The sequence below is a fragment of the Festucalex cinctus genome, chromosome 21 (assembly GCF_051991245.1).
Source record: "Festucalex cinctus isolate MCC-2025b chromosome 21, RoL_Fcin_1.0, whole genome shotgun sequence".
Classification (NCBI taxonomy): Eukaryota; Metazoa; Chordata; class Actinopteri; order Syngnathiformes; family Syngnathidae; genus Festucalex; species Festucalex cinctus.
In genome coordinates, this window is record NC_135431.1 from 12,785,089 (window position 1) to 12,799,864 (window position 14,776).

The 14,776-nt window shown below is 36.0% G+C and overlaps 1 protein-coding gene across 7 annotated transcripts in view; it reads left to right on the plus strand.

Annotated features, from left to right (window-relative positions):
* atad2b (ATPase family AAA domain containing 2B) overlaps nucleotides 1–14,776 on the plus strand; it is a 54,862-nt gene that overhangs the window by 32,584 nt on the left and 7,502 nt on the right. For all 7 annotated transcript variants that reach the window (XR_013281060.1, XR_013281061.1, XM_077509771.1 and 4 more), the window contains exons 26-27: nucleotides 478–614; nucleotides 7,332–7,460. Coding sequence is in view for 5 of the 7 variants with exons in the window: in XM_077509771.1 (XP_077365897.1) it covers nucleotides 478–614; nucleotides 7,332–7,460 (266 nt within the window). In the remaining 2 variants the exon portion in view is untranslated. The remainder of the gene's footprint in view (nucleotides 1–477; nucleotides 615–7,331; nucleotides 7,461–14,776) is intronic.

Consider the following 14,776-nt stretch of genomic DNA (forward strand, 5'->3'; position numbering starts at 1 on the left):
TTTAGCTTCTTTTATTTCCCCCCCCTCCCCAGCTATTTCACTGTTTATTATTAAGAGTAACGTAAGATGAGTTTGAAATATTAAAATGGATATTTATGCTTTAATGTATTAGTATATGCAATTGTAAACATTGCTTTGAGGGTTTATTGCATAGGCGTAAAAAGAGAATTGTGCACTTCAGCAGTGTAAATCCAGCCTAAGACCATGCCGACAGTCAAACAGGGTGGTTACGGCATCACACGGTGGTGCTGTTGGCATCCTTTGAAGTCCGTGCAACCCTTCAGCCAAAGCCTATTTGGGCTTATTTGACAAGATGGCCCTAGTAAATAGTGTACCATCATTCGCTGTAGTAAAAGCTTCCTTTCAACTGTGGAGTTTGGCCCTTTTTTATTTTTTATTTTTGTATTTTATTTTTTTTTGTGGGTGGGTGTGCATATTTCCCGCTCCATGTTCCCAAGGCTTTGATGTCGTTAATAGGGGACGCCAAGGCGAAGAAATGCAAGAGGAGCCCGTCGGAGCAACTGAACGCTTCGGCCGTGGGGATGGAGGACGAGCCCAATGCAGCACCGCCGCCCCCACCTCCTCCACTTGTGGTTGATCACCAGCAACTTTTGGTAATCCTTTTTTTTTTTTTTTTTTTTTTTTTACAGGCAATTTTGAATGTTGTGTGTCAATGAAACCTAGTGTTTAAATAGAGGGTGGGCCAAGAGTAGGTATACGCTTATTAATTTAATGGAGGAAGGGAAGGTGGAATGAATGAAATGAAGGAAGGTAGGATTGATATAAGGATAGAAATAAAAGTGATGGAAACAAGGTTGTGTTTGGCATAAATAGTGTAATGTGTGTGTAGATCTACCTATTTTGGCCCACCCTCTATATCAATAGCCCAACTAGCTATCTAAAAACCTCATCATCATTGCTGTACTTACTTGGCTCACATGTTTAATGATTTCACATGATCATTTACATCAGCAATGTGGCAGCTTGGGTTATTTGGCATTGTGAACACTCTTCAAGAATGATCTCTATGGCAGTAATGTTAGTTCAGGTGGTCAATTGCCCATCCATTTTCTACACCGCTTATCCTATTACCTTGCACATTTGACGCTTACTTTCTTTTGGGCAAAATGGACTATTAATTTAATCAAATCATTTTTTTGTGTTTAGTATGATGGATTTGTAATGCAGTGGCCTATTGTCAGTGTTGTTTTTTTGGAAATGCAAACTCGTTTATTTTTTTGGGTGAAAAGGTGTTGTTATATGATGCCCAAAACTCTGGTTGTTAAATCACTGCAGTAGACAAATAGGCAGCACACAATTGGGAAGATTGTTGTCCCCCCAACCCCCCCCTTTTTTTTTTTTCCATTTCAATAATCATTAAGTAAAGGGTATGGGGGTACATCTCTATTATTTGTAAAAGTTGCAATTAGTTGATTGACTTTAAAGTCAAAGTGACGTTAGATGTGGCACTGGCAGACAGACTTGGTTGTGCTTCATATGAAGGTTAGCTCATAAAAGTAGCTTGACCCTGTGCCCAGCACACTTTGTCATTGAGCCACAATTCCTGTCTCTTTTTTTTACAAAGACTTCTTTAACTTAAAAACTTTCTGAACAAAGACAAATCTTATTATTTTTTTTTTTTTTTTTTTTAAAACTCCCTGTAGAATGGGATTTACATTATATGCGATGGCAAACCCTCTGCATGGAAGACTGCACCCCATGTTCCTCGTACATCCATAGGTCTGTTTTGACGCTGATGGTTGTCAGCTGTGCTTCCCAGATGACTAACTTTGTCAGGCTTATCCAAACTCTGCTCGTCCTTTTTGGGGGTTTATGTTGCTGTTTCTCTCGGGGTGCCAATTACGCCCCAACGTCACTCTCAATCAACACATGCGTTTTCTGTGCAACGAAACAAGGTCATGACTAAAACATGAGCCACAATTCACTGTGCTCACCAAACAGAACATGCGAATGAATCCCAGTGCTACTTTTGTCCCCCCCAAGTGGACTGGAAATTGGTACGTTTTTGGCTCAGTGGACTCCCTTGACGGAGCATCCCAGCAGCAGCGGTGGGTGGCCGTGGGGTGTAATTGGCGTAAAAGAAGTGCTCTTTTGACATACACTCACTTTTCCACCCCCTTCCGAAGTGACATAGAGCCATCAAGCCATTATCGAGTGGCTTTTTACCCGAGTCCCACACGGACGACGGTGTCGACGGCATCACTCAAACTGATTGGCAGGCCTTTTAGTTGGCTTGATCTTTTGGACTCCGATGGGCCGCCGCTGTGAACAGCAACACGCGGCACTAATCTGCAGGTTTGTGGCTAAAGCGTGTCGTGGGGTGGGGGTGGTTGGGTTATCTTTAAGAAACAGATCGTGAAAATAGGGAGACTGTGAATAATTGCTTTTTTTATCCCCCAGCTTACGGAACAAATTGAATTTCCTATTGGCGCCGGGAATGAGCGCCGCCGTTTAAGCGGCACTATGCTCGCTGGTGTTTATTAGAACTTGTGGTGGATGTCAGCCTTCCCTTGGTTATATTCATTGATTGTAGGGTGCTCATTATTCCCGACTGTCAACATGATGGAAGAGGCTCTGAAACTCTTCTCTGTATTAAATACCATCAGGAGTTTGGTCACAGACTCTATGCTTGAGGCCCTAGAGGACATCAGTATTTGTTTGGGCCTTTCAGCGCCACTGTTGCTAACATTCTTAAGAGACGTTAGGCATCTTTCTTTATTACCAGTTTTCCTGAAATCTTGGATGATAATAAATTCCCAAGATTGTTTGGAATGATGAGATCCCAAGGCTCTGCTGTTTTTCATTTTCCAACATTCGGACTATTGTGAAAAAAGTGACGCGGACAAATGCTGATGAGACTTTTAAGGAATAAATATCCAATCTGGACCCCCCCCAAAAAAAATCTCCCACTCATTGTCGCCGAAGCTGTTTTCTTTTAACAGCTGCACCACTGGCACAGCATGGGGGCCAATTGGGCACGTCTCGGAGCTATTACAGCATTTCACCATTTCATGTTAGAACATGATCTTAGCCAACAACAGCCACGTCCCAATTCTCATTTTGTCATCTTGGCTCACTTTCAGTCAGCACAGCGGGGGGATCCCCATTTGCCCCAAGGCCAAGTGGCCAAGTCACATGTTTGTGTCTCAGAAGAGAAACACATAATATTAGTTTATTTTCTGGCAATAAAAATAGAAGATGTTTTGTGTCATTCCTTCTAATAGCTGTTTGCATTCTGTTGTACCTTTTTGGTACAGTAATGCAGTACTCTACATTTCCACCAAGCAGCAGGCTTATTCGTCATGATTTAATTTGGATGGGTAAACCCAGATCAGGCTTAGATTTCCATGGCAGATCCTCACTATACAAGCGTACCCAAGTATACTACTGTGACGTTCAAGTTGGAGAAAACCGAGTTCAGATTATTTTTGTCCATCCATTCCATATTGGTGCATTTTAATGACACAAAAAAAATGATGAACATACTTGTCGCAATTCATTATCACACAACGGCTATCCCACTTAAGAAGCTGGGGAAATCCATTGACTGACTTTGACCATCCAATTTTGTGGCGACCCCTCTGTGATGGGCAGTGTGAAAGGGGCTTATGTTAGTTTGTTGTAAAGGTAAACCTGTAGGAATAATCTGGAAATCCTGAAATACAACCCAGAAAGTACTGCTTTTGCCTGTTTTTTTTTTTTGTTTTTTTTTTTTTTGGCATGTCAAGGTGTTTCATTTCCTTTGATGAAAATGCATTTTACGAGTGCCAGGAGTCCTTAGAAATAATAAAGGATGATTTTTTTTTTTAACCCAACGCTGTATTTTGACATTGATCTCGCGCAAGGGCTTTTAAAGCACATCAGTCCTTTTTTGTTCCTTTACAACGAAGCGCAGATAATTCACAGCTATCAAGCGTCGTGGGGATTTTTCCAGTGATTCGATGTTGGAAGCCAAGCCCGCTCCGCTGCATATTTTAAGATGAGTTGACAACCCCAGCAGTGATCTCTTCCCACAATTCCTCGCCGTAAGGGACGAGCATCTCATTTTAATGTTCTGAGATGACGGCCATAATGTGATTTGTCATGATTGTCCCTGACCTGTCTAACACCATCTATATTGCATTACCTGTGTGAACGGCCACCATAAGCCGCCATATTTGCCACATGGACCAGAATATTATTTTTAAAATCATCATGAAGCCCCATGTCCACCACCCCTTTGCCCTTGCATAAACTGAGGCGAAAAGGATGTTCATTTATCATTTATTGTTTTCCTGGTAAAGAATTTGAATTGGCGTCTTGGAGCGAGATATCGGAGGCTTAATAGTGTCCCTGCTGACAGAACATGTGGATATCTAACCTCTCGCAGTAGTCTTCACCACAGGCTTTAATTCGTCCCGTACAACACACAGTTATTCTACCTTTTGTTGATCATTTTCCCCACAATTACTGTGCTCTTGACTCACAACTTTTAGTAACCTAATTTTTCATGTAAAGAGATGCAGGAGTTGTATTTTTCCACATGTTGGTCGGGTTCCAAATTATCCAACTTTAGAGGCTGCATTGTACAGTTTAGGCATGAATTGAGCCTGATGAGTGCTTGTTTGTTGGACGAACTTGAGTAAATTTTGAAGTGTTAGCGGAAGAGGCAAACAAACATTGCGGATTACTGCGGTTGATAATTTTGAGGAAACCAGCAACCACATAAAAGACGTGATTTGTTTGATTTACCTCGGAAAGAAAGCGTGGCAGTTGGATGTATATGCACATCCAGCGTAACATTAGGGTTAAAACTTAGGACTCCACACACAGTAGATAGACCACTAAGGTTATTTCAGGGCCGATACCAATGCCGAGTCTTAGTAGTCAAGGAGGCCGATAACCAATATTTGCAGCCGATATTCATTTTCAGTAAAAAGGGAGGAAAATGTTTTTTGTTTTTTTTTTATTTTTATTTTTTTTTAAATTTTTTTTAATACAAATCTCAATCTAGATTTTGTTGTAAAGCATGAATGCTTATTGGACAATTTTTCAGACATTTTTTATTTTTTTTTTTAAATCTTAGACAATATACTTAATTTTAAATTTCTAGAAAAAAAAATGTACAGGGTGTTCCCAAGGTTATCAGTACGTCTTTAAAAATGTCTTTGTTTTAATGTCGAACAAAAACAAAAGGTTCCGAAGGTTCCCAGGGTCAGCAGCATCTCTTGTAAAGTTAACAGAAAATTTGAATAAATAGTTCCCTGAGATTAAACTGGTTTTAGCTTTACCTTTTATCGGCAGATACCGATATTCTCCTAGTATCTAGCTTTTTGTGCTCAATGCACCCGCTCTAAAAAATCATGTTAATATTGATGAGTTCTGAGCATTTACCGGTAGTATATATAAAAAAAAAAAAAAAAACGTGGCTGAATACGCTGAAAAATTGCTCTATTCCCCCCCCCCCCCCAAAAAAAAAACACAAACAAAAAAAAACAAAGAAGACAGCTAGGCCTTAATGCTAACGAGTGGGGCTTCGAGGTTAAATGGCCCGTGTCAGCGGTGCGCCTTAACGCATGGGATTACTGACCTTTTGAGTAGCACCGCATTTACTCAATCACCACTTGCGTTGTGAGACACACCGCCACCATTTACCCCATGCTGCCGCCCAACTCCTGACCAAGCTGACAAAAGGCAGGGGAGTGCAATCAGACGATTCGCAGCCAGTGGGAGAATACATCGAAAGGGGATGAATGAAGCGGAAACGAGGCAAACCGAGAGACAGGATGAGGTGGGAAAAAAAAACTTGCAACAAAAGAGCTTCAGGGGTGGTGGCTGTATAAAACATTGAAATGGGAAAAGGTGAAAAGATGCTACATAAAACAGGCGAGGAGGTGCACCGTAAAGTAGCAAAGTGCACCCAAACCGCAAGAGAAACGTGGCAAATGTGGATTTTCACACAGTCGCTCAACTGTCGAGATGGACTGTAATTACGCCAATTAAAGCTTTTATGCAGATTTTTTTTTTTTTTCTAGCTTTATGACATGGTGTGGCAAAGATCCAAAGAGCCCCCTTTTGGATCTTCTTTTTCTCTTTCTCACACGCACACACACCTATTACAGTATGAAAATAGGCCAATAAAATGTGCCGAGTGCTGCTCGGTGGACTGCAGATCTAATGATGACTATTATTTTTGCAGGGGGACTTTATAAGAGTCCTCAGCGCTGGCTTTTTACTTAACAAGGGACTTGCACTTATTAGAGGCCAAGGGGGAGTTTTTGTCACATCTTAGCGAGCGGATTGTCTTACGCTGCCAGAATGTCTAATGGAAAGTGACAATACTGTCAAAGTTATTATGTGCTTAATCTGGTTTTTCAGTGGAGAAGAACATCTAGTGGGAATAACAATGGGCTAACTTTGATTCAGTGTGCAAAAAAAAAGAACCGTGTGTGTTGGGGGATGCTGTTCTGTATGCGATAATGCAGATAAAAGTGTGCATGTGGTGGGTGGGTCACTCACGGCCTCACTAGAATGCACTGTGAACAAATGGTGAAAATGTAAAATGCAGTCCAGAAGCCTTTGTGTTCTGTGAAAAGGTGTTTGGCTTCTTTGTAGGCCTGCTTGCATGTGTTGTTTTGTTTTTGTATAATCCTGCAAGATAACTAGCGCAACAAAAGCAAACTAAATAAATTAAATCTAATTGTCTTTTTTTTTTTTTTTTTAAGGATTAATTAAATGGTAACTGGGCTGAACTTGTATAACGCTTTTGCAGGGAAACAACAGGGCATGGTTTTGTTTGTTCCTTGCATCTTTCCCTTGTGAAGCCTTCAGAGTAATCAACATCCATTGTAATCAAACCCGATTAAGCCTCCGTGTGTAATTAAATCCCATACGTTGCCTGACTTCATCTTGACATGTCATTGTGTGCTGTTAACGCACGGTCACCGCCTTTCACCCAAGAACCCCCCCTTTCCTTCCCCGTTGCTATTGATGGTAACTTTAATTAATGTGCCTCGGTCGACTTGAGTGGGCGCGTTGTGATGAGCTGTGCATTTTGAACGCGCGCGCGCGCACACACACACACACACACACACTGGGGTCAATTAAATGGGCCTTTCACTGTCCACAACGTTTTAATTAAAGTCGTCGTGAAATGCAAACTTGCTTCTTATTATGATTAGCTTTAATTAACTGTCACTGGGATCTGCGTCGCTTTGGAACGCCTCTGACCTCCAAATGCTGCCACACCTGGTTTTTGGCCACCACTGGTTTCGGCCTACATGTATGTCAGCATATCATAAATGTATTTCCCACTTGTCATTACCCTCCAGGTGCTCCTCAACATGGCGGTGACGAAGAGCGAGGGCTTCAGCGTGGAGCAGATGGAGAGACTCTACTCGGTGCTCAGCCAGTGCATCTTTGCCCATCGCAGAGAGTACGACAAGACGCAACTACTGGAGGTAGCTTTTTTTTATTTTTCATTATTTTTATTTTTATTCTGCCAAATAATGGCAGAATATCAGATAATATCGGCCATATAATATAAATCAACAGCTCTACTTAAGTTATGGATGTATTGCTAGTTAATGCACATCTATTAATTTAAAAACAAACAAACAAAAATGCTCTGTCGAAAATGTTTCACCTGTTTCAGGTCATTTGAATTAAGCTTCTTCCTTTCACATGTACCCCCACACTATCAGGTTTTGTGGAAATATTTTGCATTCCAAATAACGCTAAAAAAAACCCTAATTAAATCAGTTTTTGTGTAAATATGCAAGCGATCCCCTGTACTTGGCATTCCATTATTTCCTAAAAGAGAAGCACGGTTGACGTATATGTTTTTGGAGCTGTCATGTCTTGTTAGCGTACTGCCACAATCCGAGCCGGAGTGTAGTGACCACTACCATGCAATTTTGAGGAATCACTGAAAGTATTGCTGCCAGGCATCCACACAACTAAAATGGGAGACAGAAAATGTTTGGAGTGGAAAAATCAGTAGCCAAATGTGCGCAAAAAAAAAAAAAGCTTATTCGCAAACTTGGTTTAAAAGGAATCGTGTTTGTTTCTCTCAAGTTAGCCATGGGCTTAGTTGGCAAGAGAGCAAGGACGCGAGGTGCACGTGAAAGCTGTCGCTTGGTTCTTTCAAGACTTCAATGTTATTTGTTACATTTGGTTTCCAGGGACTTTTTATGCAGTATTTATGTTGATTTATGCTGGGTGTTGGGGATGCAACACTATTTACATAAAGCATTTCAAACTTAGTTTCCAAACAGTTTTCTTTAGATGAGAAACTGTCATTTGCCACAGCAACAAATCAATATTCAAAGATTGTTATTGTTAGTTTAGGGTTACAATGAGTGTCATGACTGTTGCGGAGTGCATAATATAGTCTTGCTTGACTACACTGTGGAGTCAAGTTCTATTTCAAATATACCGATATATATATATAATTAATTCAGGACGAGGTTATTTTTTATTTTTTTTTGAATTGTGACATTTAAATAACTCAGCGAGGGCATTCAGAAACAGTAATTGGCGGAGAAAGTAGGACAGGTTTAGCACATTTCACTATTTAAGTTTTAAATACTTCATTCAGTACTGATAAGTGACTCACTTGCTGGGTCTTTGACAGATACAGAGATGACATTTTGGGCATTTATGTCATAAATGTGCAAGAAGAAAGTCGCGACATGACAAAATTGTCCTTGTAGAACACCAACGGTTTCAAGAATACGTTTGTGACGATACAGGAGAATTTTTCGGTGTTATTAGGAAATTTATTTTTTTTAGTTTAAATATGAAGTCCTAGTTTTTTTGTTTTTTGTTTTTAAGAATAAGGCAAGTTTATATAAATATATAGCATACACAACATCTCACCTAAAAGTAACTTACCAAAATTATTAAAGGAACGTACGCTGACAACGTTTAAGCACATTAACATAAGACTGTAAAGCATTTAGTGTTGAAAAAGTAACTAAAAGTAGGTTAAAGGTTTCTAAAATTACTAAAAGTCCATACTGTGAATTTGCGACCTTAATCAAAGGTGCAATCAGCAAAGTTTTAAACCAGGATTGAAAAGCATTTATAGTGTGAGCTAATTTCACTTCTGTTGACAACTTATCCATTTGCAAGCAGCATAACATCTAAATGCTGTTCCACCATGTTTGCTTTGAAATCTGGGCTACATGTCCCCTAACCAGTTTATATTCAATCAGCATTTCTTTAATGCATTCAGAACTCGATGAATAAAACTTATTGCATGAGAAAGTAACTTTACAAAAATAAATTAAGGTATTGTGAAGGGAAAAAACAAATGTGATCATTTTAAAAGAATTAGTCCACATTTTACAAGAATGAAGTCTTAGTATTCTTAGGGGAAATCATTTATTTTCCAACAATAATGGCATCACAAAGACAAACTTATCCACTTAGGCCTACAGTGTGAATCAATCCTGCGAGTTAGAATGTTGATGGGAGAAGTTGGCTTCCCATCATTTACTGAAATTTGAGTTTGGACAGCATAAATGTCAAATGTTCGTGTTTCCAAAGCAACTATATATATTTTTTTTGTCGCTGAGATGCAAAACCAACATTTAAGAGCAAACACTGTTGCTCAGAGACACGTTTGATACGCGTGCGATTCCATTTCTGCTTACCGTTGCACGTGTGGGGTGCAGCATGGTGCGCACTGTTCCTCTGCAAATGGAGCGTGTCGACGCATTTCTGCGTGCTCGGCCGTCCGCGTCCTCCGCGGGGCTCGCCGTTCTCCACCGGCAGCGCTGACCTTTCAGCAGATGGAGTGGACTGCACTCTTGCTTCTCGTTAAAAGCCAGAGGGCACTTCCGCTGCCTCTGTACACAATAACACACAAGCAGGTCCGAGCTACAAATTGGCAGTCGCATGGCTGTAAACCCACAATTACATTTAGATTTTTTTTTTTTTTTGCCCTGCAAGACAGCAATTAGATGCTTCGTGACAGCGTTTTTGCCTCCCGTTCCCCCTTTTCCATTCCTTGTTAAGGCTTTCTTATTTCCTCCAAGTCAGTAGCATATCCAATAGTTGCATGTGAATGCTGAGAGATAGGATGATACAAGAATAAAGTTGTAATATTTAGGGGAAAAGTTATCATTTTTACAAGCTAAAAGGCATAATTTAATAAGTACTTAAAATAAGACCAATTATTTATTTTTTGTAAGAAGAGTATCGTCAGGCACAATTTTGCAAAAATGTCTAAATTGAACCAAAATAATGTAACTGGTAATTTTATTTTACTTGAATAAAAGTTAGATTTCAAGTATCTAACGTAATTATATGTAACTTAAGTTTAGAGACTGTTAAAGGCGACGTTAACTAAAAAATCTGTTTACAATCGTATGTTCCATGCAGGCCCACTATTCTAAACACTGTATTCTGATTAATACCGCGTTTGTACAATGTGAATTACTATCCGTTTTTATCCATTTCAGGGGGCGGCCATTTTGTCACTTGCCGTCAACTGAAAACAAGATCACAGTTGCTCAGGTTACAACCAATCGTAACTCGCCTGTTTTGTGAAGCTAAGGTGTGGCTTGGTTGTTACCTGAGCAACATTAATGCCAATTTTACTTGTGACAAAATGGCTGCCTCCTGAGATGGACACAAACGAGTGGATTTTACAGCTTAATCCATATTCCACAAATAAATGCCGTTTAAACTAGTAAGGGCTCATTCAACATATTATTGTGAAGAAAATTCATGGGTTGACTTCCCCTTTAAAAAAAAAAACATGTAAATTTTGTATATATATATGATTACTTCCTGGCGTTACAGCTTTTATCCATTCCAAAATGACACATGTCGTGACACAATTTTGACTTAGGCTAATACCTTGTTGCATTATTTTTATCCATGATTGTTTTTTTTTTAATTTATTTTTTATTTTATTTTATTTTTTTATTATTATCAAAAAGTATTGATTTTGTGACCAATACATGTTTGGGCTTAAGAAATACTCACATTTTGTTTCATGCTTCAGTTTCTAACGTGGCATGTCGGCGCTGACTTTTAAGTGCAGATGAATAATAACCGTTGAACCAAATGTAAATTTTTCTGTCCCCTATTGTATTGTCTGGTCGCCATAGTTATTTTCTGTACTTTTATTTTTTATTCCAGCATGAATGTGTCGCGCTTGAATGATTAATGGCGGACATGGAAAGCTTGCCGGGGCGAGAAGTTCTTTTGAAAGCGTTGGTTGAAATATCGTCGTAGCGCGTTGACACAAAAATTAAATTTTCCAGCAGGAACACCTCGCCGCGCCTCAATTGCGACTTTTATCTATGTGGATTGCTTTGCTAACGAGACACAATGCACCAGATTGTTGCCTCTCAACTCCTTTTCTTTTTCTTCCATACAAAGAAGCTGGTGGTCTTTGGGGGGGCGCAAAGAAGATGAAGGGAGCTGGTGTAAATTAACTTTGGCTTTTGTCCAGTAGCATGTGAACATAAACACAAAGGGCTCATTACAGGAATAGAATCACAATCTATGAGACAAAAGGATGTTTTATGAGCAAAAAGTGGTGGTTTGAACTACCAATTTTACAGGAGAAAAGTGTGAGTGAAAAATAAGTTAAGAACCAATGGTAATTTTACGGAAATAATTGCAGATATTACAAGATTAAGTTGGAATTTTACAAGACAAAGCGCCAGTTTTACAAGAATAAAGTAATGAGATGAAAAGAAATAATTTGTTATCCAGAATATTTTAGTGTGAGAAAGGGACTTGTTAAACTGCATTTATCTTTAAAATTGCAATATCAAAAAGCAGTAATTTTATGAGTGTAGAAATAGGATAAAAATGACTATTTTCCCTGAAGTAAAAGCAAATATTTGCAAATGTCCTGTGATTCAACACCCAAGATAATAAATCTGCAGTTTTTTCCACCTCCTAGACCATATTTACTTCCGTAAACCCCGTCTTGTGCTTTGCACGCATGCGTGTCACGTCACAGATGCCTCCCGTTCCGTGATGATGACGATGGCAGACGCATGTAGTTGTCGGGAGCATGAAAGCAAAGGTGTGTCCGTAGCTAGCGCTGGGGATGATCTATGTGCGGATAGCTGCGAGCGGACACTGACATGCTCAGTGCCTAATTGGTGCTATAAACAGAGGTGGGTGGGAGGTGGGGAGTTGCGGTCTGATGGAGTCGGCAGCCTGGTAATGTTGCTTATATTTTATATGGTCGTGAAAACACGCTGACTCATAACACTCAAAGCTGTAGGTTCACTTTAACATTTTGAGTAGTACAATAGGATTAAATTTGTATTTATTTTAAAACACGGAAATAACGGAATTTGGTGCAGTCCTTGTTTCATGCAGAAATGGAAAAATTAGCACTTCTGACTTATGTTATCGAACACCACTTTTTTTTTTTTTTTTTTGGGTAGAATGTTTGATAGAATTTTGAGAAGTTGTCATATTGACCACTTAGAAGCCTGCACGTCAAAGGGTTTTATGATTGGCAAGTTAACATCTAATTGAAATAAATTTTTCAAATTTAATCCATTGAAAAATTGCAATTAGATTAATTTTGTAAATCATTTAGTCTATTTAAAAAATTGAAATTAGATACATTTGTAAAATTATTTAATGCATTAAAAAATGTAATTAAATTAATTTTTCAAATAATTTAATCCATTCAAAAATTGCAATTACATTAATTTTTACAATCATTTGTCTATTAAAAAAATTGCAATTAGATACATTTGTAAAATCATTTAATCCGTTGAAAAAATTGCAATTAATTTTTCAAATGTAATTCAGAAATTGCAATTAATAAAAAAAATTGCAATTAGATACATTTTTAAAATAATTTAATCTATTAAATGTAAATTAGATTAATTTTTCAAATTTAATCCATTGAAAAATTGCAATTAGATTAATTTTGTAAATCATTTAGTCTTTTTAAAAAATTTAAATTAGATACATTTGTAAAATTATTTAATGCATTAAAAAATGTAATTAAATTAATTTTTCAAATAATTTAATCCATTCAAAAATTGCAATTACATAAATTTTACAATCATTTGTCTATTAAAAAAATTGCAATTAGATACATTTGTAAAATCATTGAATCCGTTAAAAAATTTTTAATTAATTTTTCAAATGTAATCATTCAGAAATTGCAATTAATAAAAAAAAATTGCAATTAGATACATTTGTAAAATCATTTAATCCATTAAATGTAAATTAGATTAATTTTTCAAATTTAATCCATTGAAAAATTGCAATTAGATTAATTTTGTAAATCATTTAGTCTTTTAAAAAAATTGAAATTACATACATTTGTAGAATTATTTAATGCATTAAAAAATGTAATTAAATTAATTTTTCAAATAATTTAATCCATTCAAAAATTGCAATTACATTAATTTTTACAATCATTTGTCTATTAAAAAAATTGCAATTAGATACATTTGTAAAATCATTCAATCCGTTAAAAAAATTGCAATTAATTTTTCAAATGTAATCATTCAGAAATTGCAATTAATAAAAAAAATTGCAATTAGATACATTTTTAAAATAATTTAATCCATTAAATGTAAATTAGATTAATTTTTCAAATTTAATCCATTGAAAAATTGCAATTAGATTAATTTTGTAAATCATTTAGTCTTTTAAAAAAATTGAAATTAGATACATTTGTAAAATTATTTAATGCATTAAAAAATGTAATTAAATTAATTTTTCAAATTGAATCCATTCAAAAATTGCAATTACATTAATTTTACAATCATTTGTCTATTAAAAAAATTGCAATTAGATACATTTGTAAAATCATTTAATCCGTTAAAAAAAATGTAATAAATTTTTCAAATGTAATCATTCAGAAATTGCAATTAATAAAAAAAAATTGCAATTAGATACATTTGTAAAATCATTTAATCCATTAAATTTAAATTAGATTAATTTTTCAAATTTAATCCATTCACAAATTGCAATTATATTAATTTTGTAAATCATTTAGTCTTTTAAAAAAATTTAAATTAGATACATTTGTAGAATTATTTAATGCATTAAAAAATGTAATTAAATTAATTTTTCAAATAATTTAATCCATTCAAAAATTGCAATTACATTAATTTTTACAATCATTTGTCTATTAAAAAAATTGCAATTAGATACATTTGTAAAATCATTTAATCCGTTAAAAAAATTGCAATTAATTTTTCAAATGTAATCATTCAGAAATTGCAATTAATAAAAAAAATTGCAATTAGATACATTTGTAAAATCATTTAATCCATTAAATGTAAATTAGATTAATTTTTCAAATTTAATCCATTGAAAAATTGCAATTAGATTAATTTTGTAAATCATTTAGTCTTTTAAAAAAATTTAAATTAGATACATTTGTAAAATTATTTAATGCATTAAAAAATGTGATTAAATTAATTTTTCAAATAATTTAATCCATTCAAAAATTGCAATTACATTAATTTTACAATCATTTGTCTATTAAAAAAATAGCAATTAGATACATTTGTAAAATCATTTAATCCATTAAATGTAAATTAGATTAATTTTTCAAATTTAATCCATTCAAAAATTGCAATTAGATTAATTTTTAAAATCATTTAGTCTATTAAAAAAATTGCAATTAGATCCATTTGTAAAATCATTTAATCCATTCAGAAATTGCAATTAGATAAATTTTTAAAATGATTTAATCCCTTAACCCTGATGTTCGTTGACTGTTAATCGAGGCAGCGATTGTGAAGCAGTTTGTCCATGACGG